This window comes from Zootoca vivipara, chromosome 7, assembly GCF_965207765.1.
Source record: "Zootoca vivipara chromosome 7, rZooViv2.hap1.1, whole genome shotgun sequence".
Classification (NCBI taxonomy): domain Eukaryota; kingdom Metazoa; phylum Chordata; class Lepidosauria; order Squamata; family Lacertidae; genus Zootoca; species Zootoca vivipara.
Window position 1 is genome coordinate 699,018 of NC_142590.1, and position 26,185 is coordinate 725,202.

Genomic DNA, 26,185 nt, shown 5'->3' on the forward strand with positions numbered 1-26,185 from the left:
GCGTGTCTCGAGAGCGCCTCGCGGATTTCCGGTTGGGCCCAACTTCCGGCCGCCCAAGATGAGCACCATGTTCGCCGACACCGTCCTTATCGTCTTCATCTCGGTGTGCACGGCGCTGCTGGCCGAGGGTGAGGGGAGCCGTGGGCCGGGGTGTTGCGGAGAGGAGAGGGCGGGCAAAGGGGCTGCAGGCCCACTAAGGACACCCGTGATGGTCTCTCAGCGGTGGGTGGGGCTCACGGGTGGCGTCTCCAGGCGAGAAACATCTGGTGGAGCCTCCCCTGGGAGGGACTAGCTGGCAGCCGTGGGAACGGCAGTGCGGTGGCCAGAGGAGCTTCTCTCCCCATTCTGAAGGGATAGACAAAGGGATCCACCTAAATTTCCTCGTCATTCTGAAAGGCACAGGAATCTCGCCGCCCCACATCGGCAACAGGATGAGTCATACAGCCCCGCAACATGCTTTGAATTACTCAAGTTGGAATTTCCAAATACTGTAAAACAAATCCTGCCTGGGAGGGAGCTGAGTTGCACATGAGCAGGGGGGCAGCTGCATCAAGTAAATCAATAAAAATACTTAACCAACTGAGGTCCTGCCCATCCCCAGCATGAAGCCTGTCTCCCCACCCCCAGTAAATCCTGGCTCCACCCATGGAGTTGCATCACTTCATCTTCAGGAGTGGATTAAACCATCCTAGTATATGCTAATTGTGACTTCATTCTAGATCCTTATCTAGCCAAACCAATGAATGCCAGTTTGCAGGGGGGGGGCGGAGAGTTGTGGACTGTCCTTGAATTCTTTGTACAGTGATACCTTGGTTCTCAAACGCCTTGGTGCTCAAACAACTTGGAACCCAAACACTGCAAACCCGAAAATAAGTGTTCTGGTTTGCGATCTTTTTTTGGAAGCCGGACATGCTCCATTTTGGGTGTTATGGTGAGGTCTTTAAGAGTCTGGAATGGATTAATCCATTTTGCATTATTTTCCATGGGAACTCGCACCTTGGTTTTGGAATGGACTTCTGGAACGGGTTAAGTTTGAGAACCTAGGTACCACTGTACTGCAGCTACTGTTGCACTAGCACCTGCAATGGTTACAATGGTGTCTTCTTGCCATTCTGTAACTTAGGTGCAGGGAATGAAGAGACATGTGTAGATGGCACTTTCAGGAGCAATGGTGATGTTGATGCTTGCAGCCCAACTCAAAATTCCAGTCTGTTGTTTTCAGATGCTCCTACTCATGCACCAAAGCCTCTATTAAAGCACCGTCAATATCTCAAAGTTCATGTGCTCACAAGACCTACCATGATGGGCAATGGGCTTCATCTCTCTTGGAAAGTGACATCAGTTGCTAGGGGCTCCCATCTCTGACTTTGTGAATGATGGTTGAGTCATGCATGCTCTCACTGGGCTGGTGGAATCAGGTTGGGAATAGCTTGTACTGCATGGTACTGCAGTTGTAGGAAGGAGACAGTAAGCTATGCTACTAAGGCTCAAGTTACTGGGTTTGGAAGTCCTCTGGCAGTCATGTTGAGTGCTTTGTAGATACATCGGTTATTCTGTCTCCTGATTATTATGCTATTTGTTTCAGGGATAACATGGGTGCTAGTTTATAGAACAGACAAGTACAAGCGGCTGAAAGCAGAAGTGGAGAAGCAGAGTAAAAAATGTAAGTGCAGATGCATGATGGAGCTTGTCTTGTCCAACAACACTCCAATTCTGGGCAATATTTCTTTAAATTGAGCTTAACTGCTTTATCTTGAAATAAATGGATCCCTCATCATGGATTTGTCTGCAAACCACCCAGAGAATGCAGTTATATGGCTGATAAATAAATAGTCATGCACTGTGTATTAACGTGAAACCCTTCATGAGCTTTCATGGACTAGTGTCTATTCCATCAGATCCATGATGTATTATTTTAAATAGGCAGGTGTATGTACACACATAGAGATCAAACTTTAAAAAGGGAGTAAATGTGAGCAGGAAGCTCAGCAAAGTTGGTGGTGGTTTTTTTAAAAAAAAGAAAACTCAGCAAAGTATTTTGTGCTTCATGAAGCTTATGTTACAATATGAACTCCATTCTGGAGGCTTTCACTTCTGGACACTTACAGCACCATCCTAAACATGTTTGCTCGGAAGTAAGACCCATTAATTTCAACTAAGATAAACCAGTATAGAATTGAAGCCTTATAATAATATAATTTAGGCAAAAATAAGCATTTCACCGTTATTAATCATTTTTCAGATCTTGCCTGCCATACCCATTGGTCTGATTTTGTTATAGAGATTTTGATGAGGCCTGAGGGTCAATGAGAAGAGGGAACATTTTCTTTATGAAAAAACTTGCTGTGTTGTTTTATCTCTGCAGTGGAAAAGAAAAAGGAAACAATTACAGAATCAGCTGGCCGACAGCAGAAAAAGAAAATAGGTAACATTGGGGGGCTACATGGTTTGTCATGTTTCAATGTTCAGAGTGGATAGGCAGACTAATGCCCAGGGGCCAGGTCCAGCCCAATTGTCTTCTAAATCTGGCCCGCGGATAGTCCGGGAATCAGCATGTTTTTACATGAGTAGAATGTGTCCTTTTATTTAAAATACATCTCTGGGTTAGTTGTGGGGCATATGAATTAGTTCATTTCCCCCCCCCAAATATAGTCCGGCCCCCCACAAGGTCTGAGGGACAGTGGACCAGCCCCCTGCTGAAAACGTTTTTTTGTTTTGTTTCGACTACGGCAGACCAACACAGCTACCTACCTGTAAATATTCTTAGTGAAATAGCAGAGGGGCTCAAGTGAAACAAAAGCAGCAGGGATTAGGCGACAAACCAGTACATTTGTAGTATAAAAAGTGATGGCATTTCAGCAGGAAGCTACAGGATGTGCACTGAATGGAAATGAAGAAATAAACATATTATTTCTCAAAAGTGCTATATCTTTTTCAGATGCTACCTATTTTTATTTCCAATAAAACATATTTTTGGCAAAAATCTATATATTGGGGATGAGAGTGAAAGATCATGAGTAAAACACTTGAATCTTCCTTTTCTTTTTTACAGTAGTAGCTGTTGTTATAGCACTAATATCTCCCATTAATATAATATTTATTTAAAAATTCTTTTTAAGCAAATATAACCAGTGATAGGGACGCGGGTGGCGCTGTGGGTTAAACTACAGAGCCTAGGGCTTGCAGATAAGAAGGTCAGCGGTTCAAATTCCTGTGATGGGGTGAGCTCCCGTTGCTCGGTCCCAGCTCCTGCCAACCTAGCAGTTCGAAAGGAAGTCAAAGTGCAAGTAGATAAATAGGTACCGTCTGGGGGTGTACTTCCGTTTTGTTGGCATGGCCTTCCCTTGCTCGGTGCTGCGGTGGCAGTGGGACCCAGCGCTTCCCCCCCCCCCACACACACAACACATGCTGGGCCCGTGCTTGCTCGCCCCGCTCCCTCGGCGTGCTCCACTCTCCTGGCCTCGAGAAGTGTGATCCCCGACTCTCAGCAGAACAGAGCCAAGCTGAGGCTGCTTATTCCCCTTGGCGCTAGCAAGGATGGCCCTCCAAGCAGCTGCTTTGCTTGCTCGCCCGCCCGCCTGCATCAATGGCCCCCTTCTTCACTTCTGGGTCCCTCTACTGTGGAAAGTGCCGACTGCAGGCAAACGGAATGGCAGGTGCGCGGCTCTTTGGGCTCCCTGGCTCCAGCTGCCCACCTGCGTTGCCGCACCCTCCTCTGGGAAGGAGGTGGGCGGGTGAAGCAGCCGCTTGGAGGGCCATCCTTGCTGGCACCGACTGCCCCTCAGCTTACCTCTGCTTGGTTCTGTTCTGCTGAGGGTCGGGGATTGCTCTGCCAGTGGGAAGATGGCGACGGAAGGAGCAAGTGAGGAACCTGGCTCTGGCAACTGGGGCTATCCGGAGAAAGCAGTAGGCAGAGTGCAGGGCTTGCAGCGCGCTGCTCTGGGCTGGAGGCGGCTCCTTTATTCAACACTGCCGCCAGGCTGACCTCTGTGCTCACTCAATCTCAAACTGGTGCTTTGCCCCAGGCAGGAGAAGACGCACCTCTCAAGGCTGGGAGAGCGGAGTTTGCCGAGGGAGCAGGGCGAGCATGCGTGGGCCTGGCATGTGTTGTAGGGGGAAAGCGCGCATCTTTAAGCAGAGGGAGGGGGTGTCTTGGTGTCTGTGCCTCCGGAGAAATGGGGGCTGGAGGGCTCAGGCACGGGCAGACCCAGGGGTCTCTCCTGCCTCCAATGCAGGTTGTCAGAGAGAGATCGGGGAGGGGAAGTCTGACTGACCCTGTAGACAAGTGAAGAGGCGACCATGGGAGGCGCAGGACGGCATGGGCAGGATGCTGGTGGTGCTGCCGCTGCAGTAAGGATTTTTATACTGGGTAGTAGATTGCAGGCTGGTCTATTGCTTTCATTTTATGGATCAATGGCCTCGTTAGATAGTAAAATTCATGTTAAATTGCTGTTTTAGGGGTTGTTTTTCTGGGAAAGCACACCTTGGTTTAAGAGCACTTTGGTTTAAGAAAGGACTTCCGGAACGGATTAGGTTTGTAAACCAAGGTACCACTGTATACACTTTTGCATTATTTGGATGGTTTGTATTGAGAAACGCTCTTGAGCTTCCATGGGGAGGAACAGGATTGCTACTACAGTATCTGTACTGAATGTCAGAGCACCTGAAGTGGGTTGGTGACCTTTACATGCCTCGGACTTTCAGTATGCCTTTTTGTTGCCGCTTTCCTGCTGCAAGTCCCTCATAGGCTTATTGGGAGCAAGTTCCTGACTTTGTGACCTGCAGTAATTTGTTTCTCTTTTTCAGAGAGGCAGGAGGAGAAGCTGAAGAACAACAACAGGGATCTGTCAATGGTGAGGAAACAGCAAATTGAACCTTTATTGTAAAACTCTTTGGGAAAGTGATTCCTAAATCAAGAAAGTAATAATAAGGAGTAGGAGTAGGAACTGGGGCAGCTTTTCGGAAAAGCAGTGTGTTTAACCTGCAGACATTAGAACTAGGAAGTGAGCACCAAATTCCACTATCTCTGTGGGATGCAACACTTAAGAAAGTGTAGAAGTGAACTGAAGAGATGCCTAGTTTTCATGTAAACTCATCAACAGCTCCCATCAACTAATGCTACATTTCACTTTTCGATTACTAATGCCTGTGAAGTATTGTCTGTCAACCAACCCCACCTGCTTGATGTTCTGTTGGGCAGTAGAACACCCGTGCTACTGTCTCTCTCACCTGTTGCCATGCTTGTATTCTGTGCCCAGTTGGCACCACCCTTGGCCACTTGCTGTGCAATTTACCGGTACCTCTGCTGGTTACATTATCTGCTATTGCAGATGCTATTGAAAAAAACATTACTGAGAAAGAACATATAATTCCTGGTTGTTCAGTTTGTTTTTATGCTTTTATTCAAGATATTACCAAGATATTAAAATGACCAAAAAATTCTATAATGTTAGTACAAAATGTCAATGAAAACTCAGTTATATTGCATACATTAATTAAACAACACAGGTTATATAGTTAACATCTAATACAACTAATATCAAGCTGTGATTTTTTAACTTTTTTAATGGTGGTGTGCCACGTGATTTTTTTCGCGGAACAAGTGTGCCGTGGCCCAAAAAAGGTTGAGAAACACTGGCTTATTTGAAACTCCTTATGTGGCTTGTAATGTTTTGGTTCCCATTTGCTAACTGTAGTGTTAAGGCAGGCAGTGGTACAATACCTGTGCAACTACATGATGCCTCTTTTAATTGTATGTCATGAGTCCTGACATCTATGCCCTGTGTAGGGTGTTGGAATATGGAGGAGAATACGCTAAACGATGAGCAGTCTACAGTCAAGCATATCTCCCACCACCCCTGCCCCAGTCCTCCTCCTGTGGAATGGGAGACTGATGCTAGTTGGTAAACAGTGGGCTCTCGGCAGGAAGAAGGGGTGCAGTGGTTCAAAAACTGGGATTGGGAAACCAGTGCATGTTAGTCCCAGCAGGATATTAAGACTGGACACACCTCTTATGAAGGAAGAAAAACTCTTCCTCATTGAGACCTAGTAAGCAATCATGTTCTGAGCATATACCAACAAAATGGCCCAGTCTCATGAATGTCAACCACACAGATGCAAAAGGTCAGCTCAACATTTCCTATTAATTAGTAACCAAGTTTGAGCTTCGGGATAAAAGATGCCAACTCATAACAAAAAAGAGCAGGGAAGATGCATAATATGAGGCCATTACTTGTTTTTGTGTGTGTTTTTTTTAAAGTCAGCATCACTGATAGGTTAGGAGGCAAGCTATTGGTGACCTTCACTGCTGATCTGAGCCCCTTCAAGTAGAAATAGGGATGGTTGTTTTAAATGCAACCAACCATAGTTAGACAATTTAACGAGTGCTAATGCTGTTAGTTTTGCCAGCCAGTTAAGCTTTTAAAATCTACTTTGCTTCACTTAGACTGAGAGCAAGTTGGCATCTGGAAGTCAAGTGCTAGTACAGAGGTCGGCAACCCAAGGCCCATTGGCTGGAAGCAGCCAATGAGGGTCACTTAATCAGCCCACAAGCCGCCCCCCAACCTAGCTGCCCGCTCAGCGAGTCCACACGCGCTGCGCTAAACTGGCGCAGTGCAGCGCAGGGACTCTCTTCCACAGCTCTGGAAATTGCTTCTGCACATGCCCAGATGCCAGAAATCGGATCTGCGCATGTCTGCTGCACCGGAAATCGCTTCTGCGCATGTCCAGATGCCAAAAATCGCTTCTGTGTGGGCACAATTTTTGGCATCTGGGCATGTGCAAAATCAATTTCTGGCGTTGCGGACATGCGCAGATGCAATTTGTGGCATCGCGCTCCACCAGTCCAGCCTACGGAGGATTTCCACGGGAGTGATCTGGTCTATGCCCGGTAAGCCTTGCTGCCCCCTGTGCTAGTACATTTCCTGGGCTAACCTTCTATAGCAGGGGTCCCCAAACTTACCCGGCTTTGGGCTGGATGCCCGCTGCGCCAATCATGCGGAGGGCGGGGAGCACGCAGCTGGGCGCAGCCATGCGCATGCAAAAATGCTATTTCTGGCACACTCTCGGCCTGGAAAGTGCCGGAAATTGCTTCTGCGCATGTGCAGGAGCCTCTTCCAACCCGGAAGTACACAGGAAATGACGCAAGTGCAAGCTATTTCCGTCGCTTTTCCGGGTCGGAAGTGGGCAGCCGCGCCACGCCGGTAAGAGCAGGCGGCGGTGGGGGTCGCTGGGGGCCGCATAAAAGAGCCTCCCGGGCCGTAGTTTTGGGGACCCCTGTTCTGTAGCCTTTGGGCCATAAACATCCAATGGCCTCACCAAGGTGGCTCCAGATAATGCATATACACATCCCAGTTGATTCATCAGTTTTTGTGGGAGGAGGCACTCGGTGGCAATAGTCTCTTCTCCATTGAATCTGCATTTGCCAGGCACTAATATGGGTCCTCAATTGTTCTTTTGACTGCAGGTTCGCATGAAGTCCATGTTTGCAATTGGTTTTTGTTTCACTGCTCTGATGGGAATGTTCAATTCCATGTAAGTGGTTACCACTCTGCTTTTCTTTAAGAAATGTTAACAATGCTCTATGTTCTCTTCTTCCTTCATGGTACAGTAAGCCCACAACTTATGTCGGGGCTACATCCTTGGCATAGCGCCCAATGCCAAAACTGTGTATAGCCAAAACACATTGGGTGATATGGCAGGTGGGATTGCCAGAGTTTATTTCCCACCCACCCCCTTTGTATTTTATTTTTTTTTTGCCGTGCGCATAAAGCTGAATATGCTCAAGTTAAGTGTGTACCGTATATGTTTTCCATAGCTCACTGTGCCTTCCTGGAACTGCATGGAATTAGCATAAAAGGAAAGAGTGTTGGTGCAGACATGGTTGCAGCCATGGTAGCCATTCTTGCAAGTGGTTGCAATCTTCTACTTTTATCCCAAATATTCAGTGTTACGGTTCTAGCAGAAATTAGCTGAGAGCTCCTCACACTAGCAATATGGATTCTCACTGGTAATTTTGGTAGCTTTTCATAGTAGAAAAGGTTCTTTGCAATTCTCATTTATCTCCCCAGCATTTCTGTGAGATGAGCTAAGCTAAGATCAAGTAATTTGGTCAGGACTACTCTGTGAGCTTTATGCTTGAGGAGACATGAACCAGGATATTTAAACACAACCCTCAAGCAACTCAAAGGTTGAGTTTGACATTGACATTTTAAAAGAGGTTAACCTATTCTTCCGTTATGGTGTTTGTATAAATACACCCAATGTGGTCGTGAGGAAAATGACCGTAGATTTCAGATCAGAAAGACCTTGACTTTGAGATGCTGGACTAGATTTTGGTGTGTTCCAGCCAGGTTTTTCTTACACTATATTAAAAGTGAGTTTTTGTAAGAACTCTCAAAGTGACTTAGTCATAATCACTTTGATAATTAGATTATATTCCCCCATTCATCTTTCTTCCCTAACAATGTAAAAGGCATGGTGCCCACACCCTGCAGCACTTCCTGCTAATTTTTCTTTTATCTGTGTCCAGAAAAGAAGACAGGAACCACGTAGAATATCACAACACTGTCAGAGGGAGATAAACATCCGTTCCTATCCGTTCTGCCAAAAATGCCTTTGTTCTCCATTTGGCACTTACTGGAAGTGCAGCTCCTTGTATTGTTAACTCTGCAGGAAGAAACACTCATTTAAGAGTTTACAGTACCAGAAGCACCTGCTGAAAACGAGAGAGAGAGAGAGAGAGCTTCAGATAGCAATGCACTATAGGACATGCAGTTAGAAACTAGTGAGGCAGATGCCTAGAGTCCACCATCTACATTTGTCTTGCACTTCTCTCCCTGCCAGGAGCTTAAAATACACAAGTTTCTTTTCTCCTCTGTATAAGTAGAGCCTGGAAGAAACTTCATTCCCCTTTGGCAACTCATAAAATGTTTTCAAAACCCAGTTTGGTTAATTGATTTCTGAGAAGTTTGTCCCTTATTTTACATGCTGTTGTTCTCTTTCTGTTAAAGGATCTGAACACTGAGTGACAATATTGGACCTGAGCGATCTGGGCTCAGCTCCAAAACACAGTTGTACAGCCTTCAATCTATACCTCAGAGGGTTGGGGCAGTGGATGAAGTATGTCCCTGCTCTGGGTTGTAAACAAAAGGGTTTTTCTTTATCTCTGTACACCTAAAGAAATTGTGGTTGCTCTAATTGGAAGAGGACTAATCTGCTTTGAACCAAATACTATATATAGTTAAATTTGGCGTTTTCACTTGGGAGCTACAGCTACAAATGTCCTGTAGTCCTCATATTATATTCCAGTGGCTTAAGGTTTCTCGTGGCACAGACTCTTCACAATCTGATTCTTTCTGGGTAAGTTCTACTACAGTCAAAGCTCGGTTCCCAAACGGCTCTGTTTTGGAACATTTCAGCTCCCAAACGCTGAATACCTGGAAGTAAATGTTCCGGTTTTCGAACATTTTTCAGAAACCAAACGGCTTCTGGGGAGTTCCCCCCCCCTTTTTTCTCCATTGACTTTGCCAACCGCTCTTTGATCCTCGGTTGTCGGAATGTTTCAGAAGTTGAACGGTCTTCTAGAACGGATTACATTAGACAACCGAGGTTGGACTGTACCAGTATGTGTTTACAGACTTATTCCATCGTTTTAAGCACAAACAGCTCTAAGGTCAAACTGTCAGTTCAGTTCAGCACCTCTTACAGTACCATAAATCTGGTACCTCTGAGTGATTTAAGTTAAGATGGATTCCTTTCCTGGATAGAGCCAGAATATGGCAGTCAGAAACAGTGTCCAGGCAGAAATCACTGAAATGTCTGGGAAAATCCAGACATATGGCAACCCATGTCGGAAGTCTAGATTTTGGTGAATTTCTAAAAAGCTCAATGACTCCCCCCACAAAAAAAGGAAACAACTTTTGTGTCCAGTTTTTCACTTTTTACCATTTTTACCATGTACCATGCTACAGTGGTACCTCGACTTACAAATTTAATCCGTTCCGAACGGACCTTCGTAAGTCGAAGCCAGTGGGGGGGATTAAAAAATTCGTAAGTTGAAAAAATCCTATCTAAACCGCATCCAAAATGGCGGACGGAACTCTGTTTGTAACTCAAAACATTCGTAGGTCGAGTCATTCGTAAGTCAAGGTACCCCTGTATGTCTTGAATGTTAACACTGTTTGGCTTAAATGCTCCATCTGCTGCCTTGTTTGGAGAATGTGAGTCTGGACCGCAGACGACTTGTACTGATAACCAAGTGCATCTGTATGCTTTCCCCAGATTTGATGGCCGAGTGGTAGCCAAGCTCCCCTTTGTGCCACTTTCCTACATCCAGGGTTTGTCCCATCGCAATCTTCTGGGTGAGGATTATACAGATTGTTCCTTCATCTTCCTCTACATTCTCTGCACTATGTCTATTCGGCAGGTAAGTGCTGCTCTGTGGAAGGTTGCCTTATTCAGAAACTTTGCTTGGAACACCGTGTTTCCCACTTTATTACTTTTATCATAATTGACAACTACAATGGTGTGATATAAAGATGCAGTTGTAGCCTTCTTTGCTTCCTTCCTTTCCCCTAGCCTTCCACCATTTTGATACTCATTTGTATGAGCTTGATATTTTTTCTCAGGCTTATTCAATAACCACTCATTCAGGGGGCACATGTATCAAATAAGAATTGTCTCCAGATTATTGTAAATGAGGGAGTGCTGCTCTCCCTTATTTTTGGAGGCCACAAATGACCAGCGTAAGCGGACACAGAGCAATGGATTCAAACTACAAGAAAGAAGATTCCACCTAAACATTAGGAAGAACTTCCTGACAGCAAGGGCTGTTCAGCAGTGCAATTTGTTGCCAAGGAGTGTGGTGGTGGAGTCTCCTTTGGAGGTCTTTAAGCAGAGGCTTGACAGCCATATGTCAGGAATGCTTTGATGGTGTTTCCTGCTTGGCAGGGGGTTGGACTGGATGGCCCTTGTGGTCTCTTCCAACTCTATGATTCTAAGTATTTTTGTTGCGTCTGTGTTTGTAAGCATATCTGAAGTCTCGTATTATAATAATGGTATTTCATGTCCATGTCCCCAGTATCCTTGCCTTTGTACTTCCTATTTTAAAAACAGCCAAATTCAACTCAGAAATTGGCAGGACATGCTTAGCAGTTAGACAGGCTTATATAAGAGCAAGTGATCTTTTACATATACTGGTCATAAGTTCTTAGTGCTGAAAACAAACCAGCAGTCATTGCAGCTGTTTAAACGGAAGAGTAATGTGGTCCCAATAACTAGCTCTGGTTAACAGTCGGGTGCCTCATTCGGCATGGGCTAGTTTTACGTGCGCCATGCACATGCAATTAGACATTGCAGTACAGTAAGCCCACAAAATGTCTTGGGGCTACATTCTGGGGAAAGCAGAAAAAGCCAAAATCGCATGTAGTCAAAAGGGTGGGTGGGAGTGGCAGTCTTTTTTTCCCTGGACTCCCACCCCCTTTTTTGTTTTTTTAGAAGCTGAATGCACACAAGTTAAATGTGTGTACTTTAATGTATAAACTTTGTAATATATTGTTTGGAATCTGTTGATGAGTGGAAGTACATTAGAGAGACAATGCAGTATTGCAGAACTGTTGATGGAAGAGGGTAGCAGAGATTTGAGTGGTGATCTCCAGGAGACGTGAACAGCTTAGGTCTCAATTGATTTGCCCTTGGATGTTTTGATGTTGAGGAAATGTTTTGAGCCTTGGCTGGGACACTGCTCACTCCTGACTTGAGCTTGAGGTTGCCTGAAATACGGTGGTCCCTCGACTTATGAAGTACTCGACTTACAAAATTTCGAGTTACGAATGAAAAATGGTTGTGTGCTTACATTTTTTTCGACATCCAAAAGGAAAACCGTTGCGGTTTAGATGGGGTTTTCTCGACTTACGAATTTTTCCGTTTCCAATGCATTCCTATGGGTAATCGCTTTTTTCGACTTACAAACTTTTCGACCTACGAATGTGCATTCGGAACGGATTAAATTTGTAAGTCGAGGGACCACTGTATCTCTCTGCAGTGAGCAGCTTCCTCTGTGCTGTTTCCATGTCCCCTTGGCACGTCAATCCTGCCTTGGAGTTCTTCCTGCTTCCTGCTGGGGGTGTGAAGTGCTGCATGGATTGTTTTTCAAGGCCCCTTAAGTGGCTAGGAAAGTAAACCAACATCTGGACTGGGTGTGAAGATGTACATCCTGTCCCTTGTTTGTTCTGCCTCTGACCACTCCATGCGACAACTTGGCGGATTAAAATGACTCAAGGCAGATTGTTCACATTTCCTCTTCCTTAACTGAGTTGCCTCTGTTAGCATGGACTAATTTATAGAACCTTAAAGACTAACCAATTTTATTACAACACAAATATTCATGGACTAGAGCCCATTCATCAAATGCATGCAGAGTGAGATGCTCTATTGTCAGAGGTTTGTGTGTGTCACACAGATATATACATATGCAGACATACAGTGTAAATGGGGGTTGGGAGAATTTAAAGTTGGAGTTGAATGGAGTGCAAAAGTATAGTCAGAGATAATTCAGTTAGAGCTTATCTGTAGGCAAAACTATCATTCACCACAGGAGTGGTGGGCAGTGCTGAGATGATTGTATCAAGTGGCAGCACAATTAGATCTTAAGTTTATGCTAAAGGAGCACAGTGATGTGTCCCAGCAGCAGTTATTGGTAATAAACAGAGTAGCTTTAGCATTGCTGAGAAAATTAAAACACTTAGTGGGACAAGAAATGGGATGTTTTTCTTTGCATGTGTGTGTACTCTGTGCAACCTCCACTTTGATCTGTGTTTGGGGTTCCATGTCACTCTGTATAAAACAGAGCTCTCGATCCCTGTTCCCTATAATGTGGAATCTAAAAACTGCTGTGACTTTTGGTCAAAATGAATGAAATTTGCTTCGAAATAGGGTTGGAGAAAGGGGATTTGATGTTTTCAACCAGTACAAAGTTCTAGGGGTTTAATGTGTATGGGAGGGTCAGAGCCTTCTAGTTTCATATTTTGAAAGTGGGGTAGTGGGGGTTTGTCTCTTGCTCTTTCTTAATTTAAGCAATTAAAAGGTGGTTAAGTGGTGTGTATTCTAGCTTGTGCATTTTTTAAAACTTGCAACTTTACACCAGCCTTTCCAGTGCTAGACCTTCCACACCTCTGATAGGCCTGGCAATGTCAGGCTGTCTAGAACAGGCATCCCCAAACTTCAGCCCTCCAGATGTTTTGAACTACAATTCCCATCTTCCCCAACCACTGGTCCTGTTAGCTAGGGATCATGGGAGTTGTAGGCCAAAACATCTGGAGGGCCGCAGTTTGGTGATGCCTGGTCTAGAATGCTACTTGCAGAGTTTGGAGGAACACTGGTTTTGTTTGTTTCTTTGCTTGGAGTAAAATAGTTTTCTAAAAACTTTAATGATTTTTTTAGCTAGTGAAAACCAATGCTGTGCTCTTCAGTGCTCTGTGGGCAAAGCATAGAGCTATTCCATATAAAAGAGTACAAATACAAGAAGGCTTTGTGGGGACTCTGTTCTGACTATGCTGGGAAGACCCCTCAGTCACCCCAGTTGGACCCTACACAATACACGAAAGCAAACCAACATGAGTTTGTGTTTTTCTCCTGTTTGTCAGAATATTCAGAAGCTGTTGGGTTTGGCTCCTTCTCGAGCTGCCACCAAGCAAGCTGGAGGATTCCTTGGCCCCCCACCTCAATCTGGGAAGTTCTCCTGAAATAAGAGAAGTAATTTATTGCACCTCACTAGTCAAAACATCCTGACTTTGCAAGAAACTCTCGATTGCACAGAAGGCTTCCTGAACATGTTGCATATGTAACTATCATATCTTTGTTTTGCAAAGAGAACAGCACTGAAGCACATCTTTGGGCTAGATCTTGCACTTACTACTCTGGGGAATTGGAGAAATATATTAGTGGAATTAAAAGGAGTGCTGTGCGGCTTCAGTGAAAACTTCAGCAAAGTTTGATGAGAAAAGAGTGACTTAGAAGTAAACAACAGTAGTATTCTTTGTTAGAAGAATCTCGTGTAATAACTTTTACCAAAGTGAAAATAAAAGAAAAATTGTACTGTCTCTGTGCTTCCAGTTCATATAGTTCACCTCAGACACTATTCTGAGCAAGGCTTTTATTCCACAAACTCCTGACAGCTGCAGAACAGCAGCATTGGTTTGTTTCAGCCACTGGCTTCCCCTGGACGTTTTTCGATTGCAGTTGGTTAAGATTAGCATTGTATATAAGCAATGTCAAGAGACAGTTGAGGGGGGCTTTGCTTGCTGCAGAGTCAAATTGCTTGATTTCAAGTCTCCGGCATCTTCCTCCATTTGTAGTGCTGCTCCAAAAGTTTCACATCTACCTCAAGGTGGGTCGTTTCCAAGGCACACATTTTCTTCATATCTCCTGTGATGCAGTTTTCCTGTATGACAGCTTTCATTGCCTCCCACACAGTTGAAAGAAAATAAAAAAGATTCCTTCCAGTAGCACCTTAGAGACCAACTAAGTTTGTCATTGGTATGAGCTTTCGTGTGCATGGACACTTCTTCAGATACCCATACAGTTGCAGTTCTGATTCCTTCTGTGCTGGTTCCAAATACGACTTCCATTCTTCCCCAATGTGCTTGACCACCAGGTGGTACTGCAACATCATGGGAGGGAATCGCCGGGCCATTACAACCTTGTCAAAGATTTGTATTATTTCCCTTACTAGGACATGATCTGAGACTGGCTCAGTGCCCGCCTGCATGATTCAACAAAAGACAAAGGGACAAAATCAATATGAGTGTATAGCTCATGGGGATGAGGCTAGAAACAAAAGTTGGGTGAAGCAAATGCCATGCACCAATGAATTTAAAGTATTGTAACGCTTTGGCAAAAGTATTGGCTTGTGTTTTCATTTTAGAAGTTATGGAGCCCTTGCTATCCATGTGACCATCAGAAATCACATTTTAATCACCACCTAACATGACAAAAAGGCGTTTCCATGCTGCTCTGGTTCTCCGGAAGCGGCTTAGTCATGCTGGCCACATGACCTAGAAGCTGTACGCCGGCTCCCTCGGCCAATAACGCGAGATGAGCGCCACAACCCCAGAGTCGGTCACGACTGGACCTAATGGTCAGGGGTCCCTTTACCTTTTAACATGACAACACCTTCTTGAAAAGACACCAGAGTTTGAAAGGTTCTTTTTAGAAACAGGGTTTGCCCTTCACTGGGTCAGTAAACAGAAGCTATAGTTATGGTAGTTAAGCTCCCTTTTGGCAAAAAAAGATCTGCCAGCAGCATCTTGTAAAACATCTTGAACTGCCCCAAATTCAATTAATTTGAAATAAGGGGTGCTTTAGAGCAGTGGTTCCCAACAGGTGGTCCGCAGACCCCCAGGGGTCCGCGAGCTATGCCAGAGGGGTCCGCAAGATGCTATTAGAATAAAAAATATATTAAATATATTTTGTATGATAACAGATTTTTTGTTTTGGCCGCTTCCTGCATGAGCAGAGTTTAGCGCAAAACTAGAATTAGATAGAGGCAGTAGTTCTGCTGTATGCCGTTAGGTGGCGCTTTACAAACACTACTGTTTTGCAAAGAGGCAGCGCACGCATTCTACTAACGCTCACCTCCCCAAGATGCTTTGCACGCATCGGCTTCATTTGTGCGCTACTGCGCAGGTACCCTGTCTTCTCCATTCCCCTCCCTCCTTCCTGGCGCGCGCTGCCTCTTTGCAAAACAGTAGTGTTTGTAAACAAAGCGTTCTTTTCACGGAAGCTACAGTTCGTGTAGTTAAAAATGGACCGTTGGTTAAAAAGTGGTTCGTTAAAACGACAAAGGCCTACAGATGAAGAGGAAGAACTGTAAAAAACGTATAAATATAAAATATAAAAAGACTCTTAATTTGGCTCTCACTTTTTAATTTTAGGATTAGGAATTAATGGGGGTCCTTGTCACAATAGCAGCTCGATGAGGGGTCCTCGAGAAAATTTTGTTGGGAACCCATGCTTTAGAGCAGGCCTCCCCAAACTGTGGCCCTCCAGATGTTTTGGCCTACAACTCCCATGATCCCTAGCTAACAGGACCAGTGGTCAGGGAAGATGGGAATTGTAGTCCAAAACATCTGGAGGGCCAAAGTTTGGGGATGCCTGCTTTAGAGGGTCCTGGAGAGGAGAGCAGTGCATCACAGCCTTGCAAACACAGAGCTTTATTAGGATACTTTAAAACGCAGTATTAAATGATTTTGAAATAGTAACAAATCTTATTACTGTGAAACTGCGCAGCGTAAAATTGGAAAAAGCATTGCGCACCTTCAGTCTCAGAGCAGTATGGACTGCCATAACAGTGTACCGTATAAGTTAACTTCCTATAGAAGAGCTACTAATAACCAGCCAAATAAGTTTATATAACAATGAGCTGTATCGTACATATCAAGATACAACTGTTCAATGTGTTTTCATTATAGTAATAACTTGTGTGTAAACATTTCTTTTTATTCATTTTTTGGGTATGTATTAATAGAATTGCTAATAAAATACATCTAGAAGAGCGCTGGGTTTAGGTTGCAGTTACCTGGGAGTGAGTCTCGTGGATCTCAGCTTATTTCTTATTTCTGAGTAGACGGGTAGAGAACTGTGCTGCCTAGATTCTACCTATCGGAACAGCAGAAAGTGCACACGACGCACGTTGACGGGAGACTAATTTGGGGGCAACAAAAAGATTCTATCTAGTGCGGAGAGTGGGATTGTTACACTATTACACTTTTTACCTCTGGATGGTTTCCCATCAACACGCAAGTCTTAAAACCTGCTTGGATCCTCTCTCTCTGCCCGATTCAGGCGCAGCAGCAGAGGCGCAGCAGCCTCGTTCCTCTGTCCAGGCAGGGGCTTCCCCTTCGCTTCCTGGGCCCGCGGGGGCGGGGCGCCCTCTCCTCCCGGCGCCGCCCTCCCTCCCCTCCCCTCCCCTCCCCTCGCCCCGCCTGCTCCCTCGGCCGCTCCCGGGCTGCGCGGACGTGGTGCAGGAGGCGGAGTGAGTGAGGGTCGCGGTGAGGGGGGCCGGGGGTCCCAGGGTGGGTGGGGGTCCCACCGCGTCCCCAGGGCAGCGGGCCGGGAAGCCCCTTCGCTTCCGGCGCCCGGAGAAGCGCTTCGAGGCCCCGCTCGGCCTCTGGGCCTTCCCGGACGGGCCTCCCCTTTTCCTGCGAAGGGTCCCGGGGAGGGAGGTGTCGGCTGGGCCTGGAGCTCCAAGGTTTATCCTGCCTAAGGACTTGCGACCAACGGAAGGAAAACACGCCCCCTCCATGCCGTACCATAAATGGAGTGTGTGTGTTGGGGGGGGGGTACCTGTGAAACCCCCACCAGCTTCGAAGAGGCCCCCGGTTGTTAAAGGCGGGAGGCCTGTGAGAGAGAGGAATGTTTCCGCCTGGCGCCCAAAGCTCGCTAATGGTGGCACCAGGAGCCTCCCACCGAGCAGGGGGCCTCTGCAGAAAAGGCCCCGGCAGAGGAGGAGATGCTAGCTTGGCTGCTCTGCCTTGGTTGGGCCCTTTCCCAAATCATGAAAGCGGGAAATGAAAGGAGGACCTTGCAGCAAAGCCGGGTTTGGCGCTATAGCACCCCCTCTTGTCCCCCCTAAAGCGCCATAAAGCAAGCCTGGTGGTATTTTAAGGACCAGCCAATTGGTTATGGTGTGAGCTTTCATAGATTCTACAAATATTCTCTGCGCCTGTGGAATTTTATCAGCAAAGCACAAACAAATGCACTGTTCCAACTTCAAGAAACAAAGTAAAATACTTGAGCATATGGATTTTCATGTTTTAAACTCCCTTAACTCATTGCTTTTGCTCTCTTCCCACCAATAATTACTAAAATATGTGGAAAACGACAAGGACTTAATATGTGCCCCCCCCCAAGTAACCTCAGGGCCACAATAAAACTTAGCTCCAGGAGAGTGTCTTCCATGAGATGGTATTGAATAGCCGCTGGCCAAACGTTTTGAGGAGAAGAACCTGTCAAGGGGCTGTGCCCATGATACTGTGGTATATAGATGTGATGAAGGAACAGTGTTGGGGCTGCTCCAAGTCTTGATGTGTTCATGTCTCTGTGAGATGCTATTGAATCACATCTGACCCAAGTCACATCCAGAGCCATCCATTTAATGTGCATTCAGAACCTTTGTTGTGTTGGGAATTTTAGCTCTGTGAACAAACTGTAAAAAAAGAGTAAGAGATAGGGGCATACACCCCACAGGAAGCTTTTGGGCCACCCTGAAGCCCACACCCATGCTGGGGATTGCATCAATTGTGGAGCCTCAAAACAGTTTACAAAAGATTCTCAACACCATACTCTAATCTCCCTCCCCTCCCCCACCCCCATGGGCTGTTGGGGGGGGGTTCTCCTGACCCCTTCCAGAGCCAGTTTGGAGGCCACCATATGGATGCAGGATGAAGCTTTTGCTGCTCTTGCTTTTGATTTTTCCGGGTGCCACGCTAGGCCCTCTCCCACTGTGCTCCTCTGAGGCTCTGGAGTGGCTCTGAGCAACTGGTTTTCACTCGGCACAAGTTGAAAGGAGCTTTCCCTCTGTTGGCTGATTTGTGTGGCCTTTCTCTTGGGGACAATCTGTAGCCAACTGCGTAAAATAATAGGAGGGTTTAAAAGAGGATTGTACATGGCTCTGTGTTTTATAGACATGCTTGAAATTCATTGAAGGGTAAAACTTGATAAGATAGTGTGCTTTATGTTGTTTTTATGAACTGCCCTAGTAGCTCTGCTGGAGGGCAGTATACAAATCAGATAAATGACACAGCTGTAGGCAGATTCCCATGCACCTTGTCTGCTACTTCTTCCGTCCGATGCAGCCTTGATCCTGCTTGCCAGCTGTCCGATGCTTCACAATTCCCGCTTCTTACTCATTCTGCCTGGTTTTCCTGGTCTGCTCCGCTGTGCAGCAATGAGCAGCATCACTGGCGCATTTCAAGTGCAGCAGCCCCTCAACTACCGAGAGGATGCCCGCATGGAGCCTGTGGATGGAGATCACAGCGAGGAGACGTATGAGCCAGCAACTGGTAATTATCTCCAGGGTGACATTCGGGGAGGGGGGGATGTGGGCTTCAGGGAGGGCAGCCTGGTTGCAGCAAAAGGTGGCTTTGGAAACCCCCCCCCCCCGACTCTGTAGTACATCAATTTGCTATTGACATGGCATTTTAGATAACATTCACATTCAGTGAGGTGAGGTGAGATTATTATCGAGAATATTCTCCACAAACTGTAAATTCTAATGTAAGAACCAGTTTTACACCACTCATTTAAAAAATCTAGGAGAGAATAAATCAAGCTGTGATATTGCCAGTGTAAGTAATGAATAATGTTTTTTTTTTAATCCAGTTACATTACTGGGTGTTGTGTCATTCACCATTGGCAGTTCTGAAATGTGAGCTACAGAAAACTTTGTTTGTTTGTTTTAGAAGTGCTTTTCATTTAATTTGATGAACATTTGAATTCATATGTATTTCAACTATATGTCATAGCCTTTTTTTCTATTTTGGTGTGACCTTATTCTTAGCAATTCTATACCCTTGGCCATACAGTGTGATTTTTTATTTTATTTTACAGAAAGTAGATTAATGCTTTATACACTTAAAGTACCTAAGCCTATATAGTTATGTGTAACAGCATGTGAAGTGGCCTGGATTTAAACAGTTGACATTTCCATATTTTTATTTAGTGCCAGTAGCTGGTTTTTGCAGTGCCTCTCCTATTTTAAATGAAAATTCTCTAATATTTTCATTAATTGAGAATATTCTCCAAAAGATTATTCTCAAGAATTTAACATCACTGTTCACATTACTCAAATAAGTTTCTGGCTTAGATTTATTCCAACCAGAAGAAACAGGAATCTATGACCTTTGAAGCTGCTGGCTGGCTGCACTCGTGCCAAGGTGCATTCTGAGTTGTTTATCTTATCTTTTAATGCTTGAACTTTGAATCTGCTGATTGGTAAAAAATGTGGCTGAGGGCTGATATGCAAGACTTGCAAATAATTGAGACAGTGGAACACTAGCATTTGTCCAGGCACATGTATTTCTTAAACTATTGTACTTGCTGTAACAATAAATGATAAATCTATATATATATATATATAAATGTTCCCACTGCATGTGCATAAGACAGCCTTTCACCGTAACCACTGAACCGAATTGCATCAAATTAGGACAAAGCGTACCTTGCCCATCAGGGGGGATCTGGCATAATTTTTTTTTGAACACCTTTCATACCTAAAATAATGATTAAACACACACAAAAGTGGCGTGCAAATTATACATCACCAGCAGAAGGTCTGAAGACTCCAGCAGCATCCAATAGAAAGGCAGATCGCGCACTGTCACCAGCAAAAGTTCTGAAGGGCAGCGCCAAATAATGACGTCATCAACCGAGCAACTGAAAACACCAAGGCGGCCATTACCAGACAACCCACAGAGTCAGGCAAGGAATGGAGATACAGGGCGGAGGCCTCTGCTCGCATTTAAATACTAGCCCAAGCCAAGGCCGACAGACCAGGCCTCGCCTCTACTTTAAAGCCTACAAACTAGGGCTCTGCTCTACTTTACAAACTAGGCCTTGACTCTACTTTACAGCCCACAGACTTGGCCCAGCTGCACAACTATAATAAGACACCTGGACAACTATAAGACATACATGTGAAAATGATGCTAAATGCTAAACATGAGTGATGCAACAGCAAAAAAAGTACCGGTAATGCTATTCTAGGCTGCATCAACAAATGTGTAGTGAACCAAACAAGGGAAGTAATAGAACTGCTCTATTCTGCCTTGTGTCAGAGCCGTAGCTATGGTAGGGCTAGCCAGGGGTTTTTTTTGCTCCGGGTGAGGTCTTCAGAGGGGCACCATTGAGGCTCCTGGACAGTGTGTGTGTGTGTGTACACAAATGTGTGTTGGGGTGTGTGCCAAACTACGTCTTTGACCCAGGTGAAATACAAGTCTAGTTTCATCCCTGCTTGTGGTGTCCAGTTCTCAGCATCACAGTTTAAGAAGGATGTTGACAAGCTGGAACCTATGCAGGGGAGGGTGACCAAGGTAGTCAAGGGTCTGGAAGCCCAGCCTTATCAGTTGAGGGAGCCTGGGAAAGAGGAGACTGAGAAGAAATATCACCATTTTCAAATATCTTAAGAGCTGTCATATGGAAGATAAAGCAAGCTTGTTTTCTCCTGCTTTGAAGGGTAGGATTCGAACCAATGGATTCATGTTAAAAGAAGGGAGATCCAACTAAACATCTGGAAAAACAGTAAGAGCTGTTCGGCAGTGGAACAGTCTCCCACGGGAGGTGGTGGCCTCTCCTTGGAGGGTTTTAAGCAGAGGTTGGGTGGCCATCGATGTCAGGGATGCTTTAAGCAGAGATTCCTGCATTGTAGGGGGTTGGACCACATGAATCCCAGAATCCTTTCCAATTCTATGATAAGTCAGAGAGTCTTATTGTCTGTCATTTACCAAAAATCATTGATACTTTACTTTATCATTTTCCCTCAAGCATGGATTTCCCCCTCTAATAATTAATAAATAAAGACCATTTATTCAGTTCCCTGTGTATGACTATGTCTCTTTATATGTCTGACTACACAATATAATAACGTCAGATCCTGTTTTCAACACAAACCTTTTAGAGCAACTCCTTCAGAGATGTGCAGTGTCAAATATTTGGCAAGTCACTTTCTTGCTACAGTTAGCAAATCAACAACAAGCAAATATTGAACTTGGCTTGTTATATTATTCAATCATTATTCAATAAAACTATTTGGGGAGAAAAGGCAATTTTAAAAAATCTGTGGTAATGCATTTTCCATCATAAACCAAAGTGTCCTGATGTCATTACTGTGCCATCAAATGAGATAGCGGTTGCTGAGTTTCCAACGTGTCTGAGAAGTCAGACCATTTCCCACCCAATTTAATTGCCATAGGATATTGCTTATATAAGCTTATTTTATTTTTAATTATTATCTTGTTCATTGACAACAAAGAACCAAATTTGATCTCATTTTTGACAGAATTACAAGCCTGGTAGATGAAGGGAACACTGTGGATGTAGCCTATCTTGATTTCAGCAAGGCCTTTGACAAGGTGCCCCATGATATTCTTGTAAAGAAGCTGGTAAAATGTGGGCTAGACAATGCTACCATTCAGTGGATTTGTAACTGGCTGACTGACCGAACCCAAAGGGTGCTCATCAATGGCTCCTCCTCATCCTGGAGAGAAGTGACTAGTGGGGTGCCACAGGGTTCTGTCTTGGGCCCAGTCTTATTCAACATCTTTATCACTGACTTGGATGATGGGCTTGAGGGCATCCTGAGCAAGCTTGCAGATGACACCAAATTGGGAGGGGTGGCTAATACCCCAGAGGACAGGATCACACTTCAAAATGACCTTAACAGATTAGACAACTGGGCCAAAGCAAACAAGATGAATTTTAACAAGGAGAAATGTAAAGTACTACACTTGGGCAAATAAAAAATAAAAAAATGAAAGGCACAAATACAGGATGGGTGACACCTGGCTTGAGAGCAGTACATGTGAAAAGGATCTATGAGTCTAGGTAGACTACAAACTTGACGAGTCAACAGTGTGATGCAGCAGCTAAAAAAGCCAATGCAATTCTGGGCTGCATCAATAGGAGTATAGCATCTAGATCAAGGGAAGTAATAGTACCGCTGTATTCTGCTCTGGTCAGACCTGACCTGGAGTATTGTGTCCAGTTCTGGGAACCACAGTTCAAGAAGGATACTGACAAGCTGTAACGTGTCCAGAAGAGGGCAACCAAAATGGTCAAAGGCCTGGAAACGATGCCTTATGAGGAACGGCTTAGGGAGCTGGGTATGTTTAGCCTGGAGAAGAGAAGGTTAAGGGGTGATATGATAGAGCCATATTCAAATATATAAAAAGATGTCATATAGAGGAGGGAGAAAGGTTGTTTTCTGTTGCTCCAGAGAAGCGGACACAGAGCAATGGATTCAAACTACAAGAAAGAAGATTCCATCTAAACATTAGGAAGAACTTCCTGACAGTAAGAGCTGTTCAGCAGTGGAATTTGCTACCAAGGAGTGTGGTGGAGTCTCCTTCTTTGGAGGTCTTTAAGCGGAGGCTTGACAGCCATCTGTCAGGAATGCTTTGATGGTGTTTCCTGCTTGGCAGGGGGTTGGACTGGATGGCCCTTGTGGTCTCTTCCAACTCTATGATTCTATGATTCTACAATACTCCAGTCTTGAACATCAATTTGTGTTCTTATGCTAATTACCCTGCTAAAAGTGGGCAGTGACAGAGCTGTGAGTTACTGCCTGCCCTTTTCCTTCTGGTTTTCCCCTCACCACTTTCATGAAAGTAGGCCAAGGGCCATGAATTGCTTACCCCTGCTGCAGGCATGGGTGTGATGGGACGCTTCAGGCTTTTCCTCTTGGTCATGTTGCAGAATGAATTGCTTTTCCTGTTCAGCACGCAGCCTGCAGTCCTATGCAGAAGATAATAGATGAACCATGCTATGTCTCTTAAGAAGCATAGGAAAAAGAAAGAATAGAGACCCTGCCCTATAAATAGTTGCTGATGTACAATATTCAGAAGAATTCCTTATCAAGCCTGAATCCAGAGAGGCTCAATTGGACATATCGCAATGGCCTTTACTTCTCAAAAACTTTGACAAGCTGAAAGTGAGGGCAGCATGCTGCACACTCCTTCCTTCTGGTTGCAATCTCTTAAGGAGGGTGATTGGCGATTGTTCAATTCAAACAAGCCTCCCAGCCCTTCTGTGAAGTGGTGGCCTGAGTCTGCTGCATCCTCCATGTTGAGAAGACTGCACAGTGGCATGCTGGACCCCAAAGTGCCTGGGGGTCTGATTGTGTGCATTGAGCAAGCCACATGCGTATGAATATGATTGGGTACTTTCTGGGTGAGCTGTGCAGCTGGGACCTGCACCTGGATGGTATGTGTGCACCTGGGCTTGTGCAAGTGTGCTATGGGGTCATGGGAGACAAGGACAGTAAGGGGACTGTATGATGTGCTGGATGCCTAGTGGCAATATGACAACTGCAAGTATGAGACTTTTCTCAGGAGGGTGATCTTCCCTTTGGAGAAGCTGCTGACATCCCACAAGCGACTGGTTATGAACGGTGTTATGGTGAAAAGAGCATGTGACCTGGCCTGCTGTGGTATGAAGACAGCCTCAAAGTCCATCAGAAAGTTGTTAACAGCACAAAAGGAGAGGCCATTTGGACAGCCAGTACCTTGATGACAACTGCAGTGATTTCTGCTTGCAGTCATGGAGTTATTCCAAAAATCAAGCATGTGATAATGGGAAAGGCCCCTACCTATGCTCACAAGTGGGGGCTTGTCCTGAAAGCTGCCCAGAAGACGACGATCAAGGCGAGTCTTACTGGATGCTCACAGCAAGCCCCATGAGATAGCTCCCCAGGCCTGGAAGTAGAACTATGTGGATTACCTTAGGGTTGCTGGAAAGGAAAGGGTAAAAGAGGAAGTCATCCCAGTGGAGCCAGACAAAGAAGGTCATGGAGAGTGTTGGGGAACATGGAGCAGCAGCCTCATCTCCCTCAGACAGACTCCAGAGCTACAAGCAGAAATCAAGGAAGGAGAAGGAGAAGGAGAAGGAGAAGGAGAAGGAGAAGGAGAAGGAGAAGAAGAAGAAGAAGAAGAAGAAGAAGAAGAAGAAGAAGAAGAAGAAGAAGAAGAAGAAGAAGAAGAAGAAGGAAGAGACGGTAGAATCAGAGCTTGCTGGGAGTGGCGGGAAGCTAGTTGAAATGGACAGTGGCACAAATGTGAAGAAGAAGGAAAAGAAGAAGATATTTTCTTTCTTTACCAAGTTTCCGGTTACAGTTGCGAACATATAAATTAAGCATGTAAGTAATAGCTATTGACATCTCAAAAGATTTTCAGTCAACTCATCGTAGAAGTAAAAGCATGGGGGGAAATGCAGGAGAAACCACTTTTGCCTCCACTTTTAACCTTCCTTATGACTGGTGGAAACAGGATGCATTATGCAACGCAAGCAATTTACAAATTAAAGAAATTGTGCAAACTTGCTTAATCAGTATGATTGTGCAGAATTCTGCTTTTCTTGTTGCTGAATGTGGACTCTCTTGGGTGCATGTTTTTTAAGTGTGCATTGGTCTATTTTTGTGTTGTGAACCTTCCTGAGATCTGTGGTTGAAGGGCAGTATACAAATTTAATTAATAAGTCCTCTTTCTGTATTGTGGCTTTTCCAAATTAAGGAACGCGGCCATTCAGATACAAAAGGAATAAATTTGTAATAGTAACATAAAATCAAAATGCAAGATCTGCTTCTGTAAGAGCTTTTTGTAACAGAGGTATGCTAACAAGTTGTGCTTTAGAAACCTGAATTATTGTTGTTGTGTTTTCCCTTCAGGGCGAGTTATTGGCAAATTTCTCTTCTCTGGAGAGAAGGAAGTAGATTTGGCTGTGCAAAGTGCACAAGCTGCATTTAAAATATGGAGTCAGAAGTCAGGCATGGAACGGAGCACTGTCCTGCTGGAGGCTGCCAGGATAATCCGGGTATGTGTTAAAAATCACATGATCAGGCAGCGTTGGCTGCTTTCCAAGGGGATACCTTTTCAGCCATTGCCCACCAATTTTGACTTGGCTTCATAACTCTAGTTTGTGGTTGCTGCTGGCCTCTCTCTTCTCCTGAGTTCTCTGCAATACTTGAAGAATGAGAGATCTTGTGCAAGGTGTCAATAGAAGGAGAGGTTGCTAGAGAGGGAAATGCATTTGGAAGCCAGATTTGTGGACTCTGGTTTGCAGTGCTGTGTTTGCAGCGCTCACTAACCTATTAACAGCTCTCGGTAAGTAAAAGTCACCTTTGCTCAGATTGAAAGTGTTGGGGTGTCCTTGCCTGCCCAACCTTATCATTCTGCTCAGCGCTGCTTTGTATGACGTGCTTGGAAGCCTTTGGATCATAGCTGCCGCCCTTCTGCAGCTATGTTATGCCTCTGCCATATAGCCATTGCTTAATTTGCCAAAAAGAGTTATGGCGTTTTTATTCTTGTTGGCTGGCTGCATTATTCTGAATTATTTTTACTTTAGTGGTATTTTGATAAGTTTTAATGTTTGTTTTTATTTTGCATGTTGCTTAAAGGCTCATTGCAGGAGGTTGCTG

The 26,185-nt window shown here is 44.9% G+C and overlaps 2 protein-coding genes and 1 pseudogene across 4 annotated transcripts in view; all 3 read left to right on the plus strand.

Annotated features, from left to right (window-relative positions):
- Nucleotides 1-50: 50 nt before the first annotated feature.
- TMCO1 (transmembrane and coiled-coil domains 1) lies at nucleotides 51-14,099 on the plus strand. 2 transcript variants are annotated; one of them, XM_035102412.3, is made up of 7 exons: nucleotides 51-128; nucleotides 1,586-1,663; nucleotides 2,366-2,425; nucleotides 4,807-4,853; nucleotides 7,466-7,533; nucleotides 10,282-10,426; nucleotides 13,644-14,099. In XM_035102412.3, exons 1-7 carry the CDS (start codon nucleotides 59-61, stop codon nucleotides 13,740-13,742), a joined length of 567 nt encoding a protein of 188 aa, XP_034958303.1. In that variant the 5' UTR covers nucleotides 51-58; the 3' UTR covers nucleotides 13,743-14,099. The 2 variants fall into 2 exon arrangements, with proteins under 2 accessions (XP_034958303.1, XP_088530966.1); XM_088674840.1 differs by lacking the exon at nucleotides 10,282-10,426.
- ALDH9A1 (aldehyde dehydrogenase 9 family member A1) overlaps nucleotides 10,408-26,185 on the plus strand; it is a 25,995-nt gene continuing 10,217 nt past the window's right edge. The window contains exons 1-3 of one of the 2 annotated variants that reach the window (XM_035102410.3): nucleotides 10,408-10,426; nucleotides 18,855-19,061; nucleotides 25,436-25,581. In XM_035102410.3, the coding sequence (XP_034958301.3) occupies nucleotides 18,881-19,061; nucleotides 25,436-25,581 (327 nt within the window). In that variant the 5' untranslated portion in view covers nucleotides 10,408-10,426; nucleotides 18,855-18,880. Of the gene's footprint in view, nucleotides 10,427-16,999; nucleotides 17,033-18,854; nucleotides 19,062-25,435; nucleotides 25,582-26,185 lie in introns of those variants that run through there. The other variant, XM_035102409.3, reaches the window with a different exon arrangement.
- LOC148684950 (H/ACA ribonucleoprotein complex subunit DKC1 pseudogene) lies at nucleotides 23,932-25,044 on the plus strand (annotated as a pseudogene).

Bases quoted from the DNA above. Each gene is read 5' to 3' on its own strand.
- TMCO1 (XM_035102412.3), top strand. From the start codon at position 59: ATGAGCACCATGTTCGCCGACACCGTCCTTATCGTCTTCATCTCGGTG. The intron at 7,534-10,281 runs GTAAGTGGTTAC...TGCTTTCCCCAG, and splicing joins ATGGGAATGTTCAATTCCAT to ATTTGATGGCCGAGTGGTAG. The intron at 10,427-13,643 runs GTAAGTGCTGCT...CCTGTTTGTCAG, and splicing joins GCACTATGTCTATTCGGCAG to AATATTCAGAAGCTGTTGGG.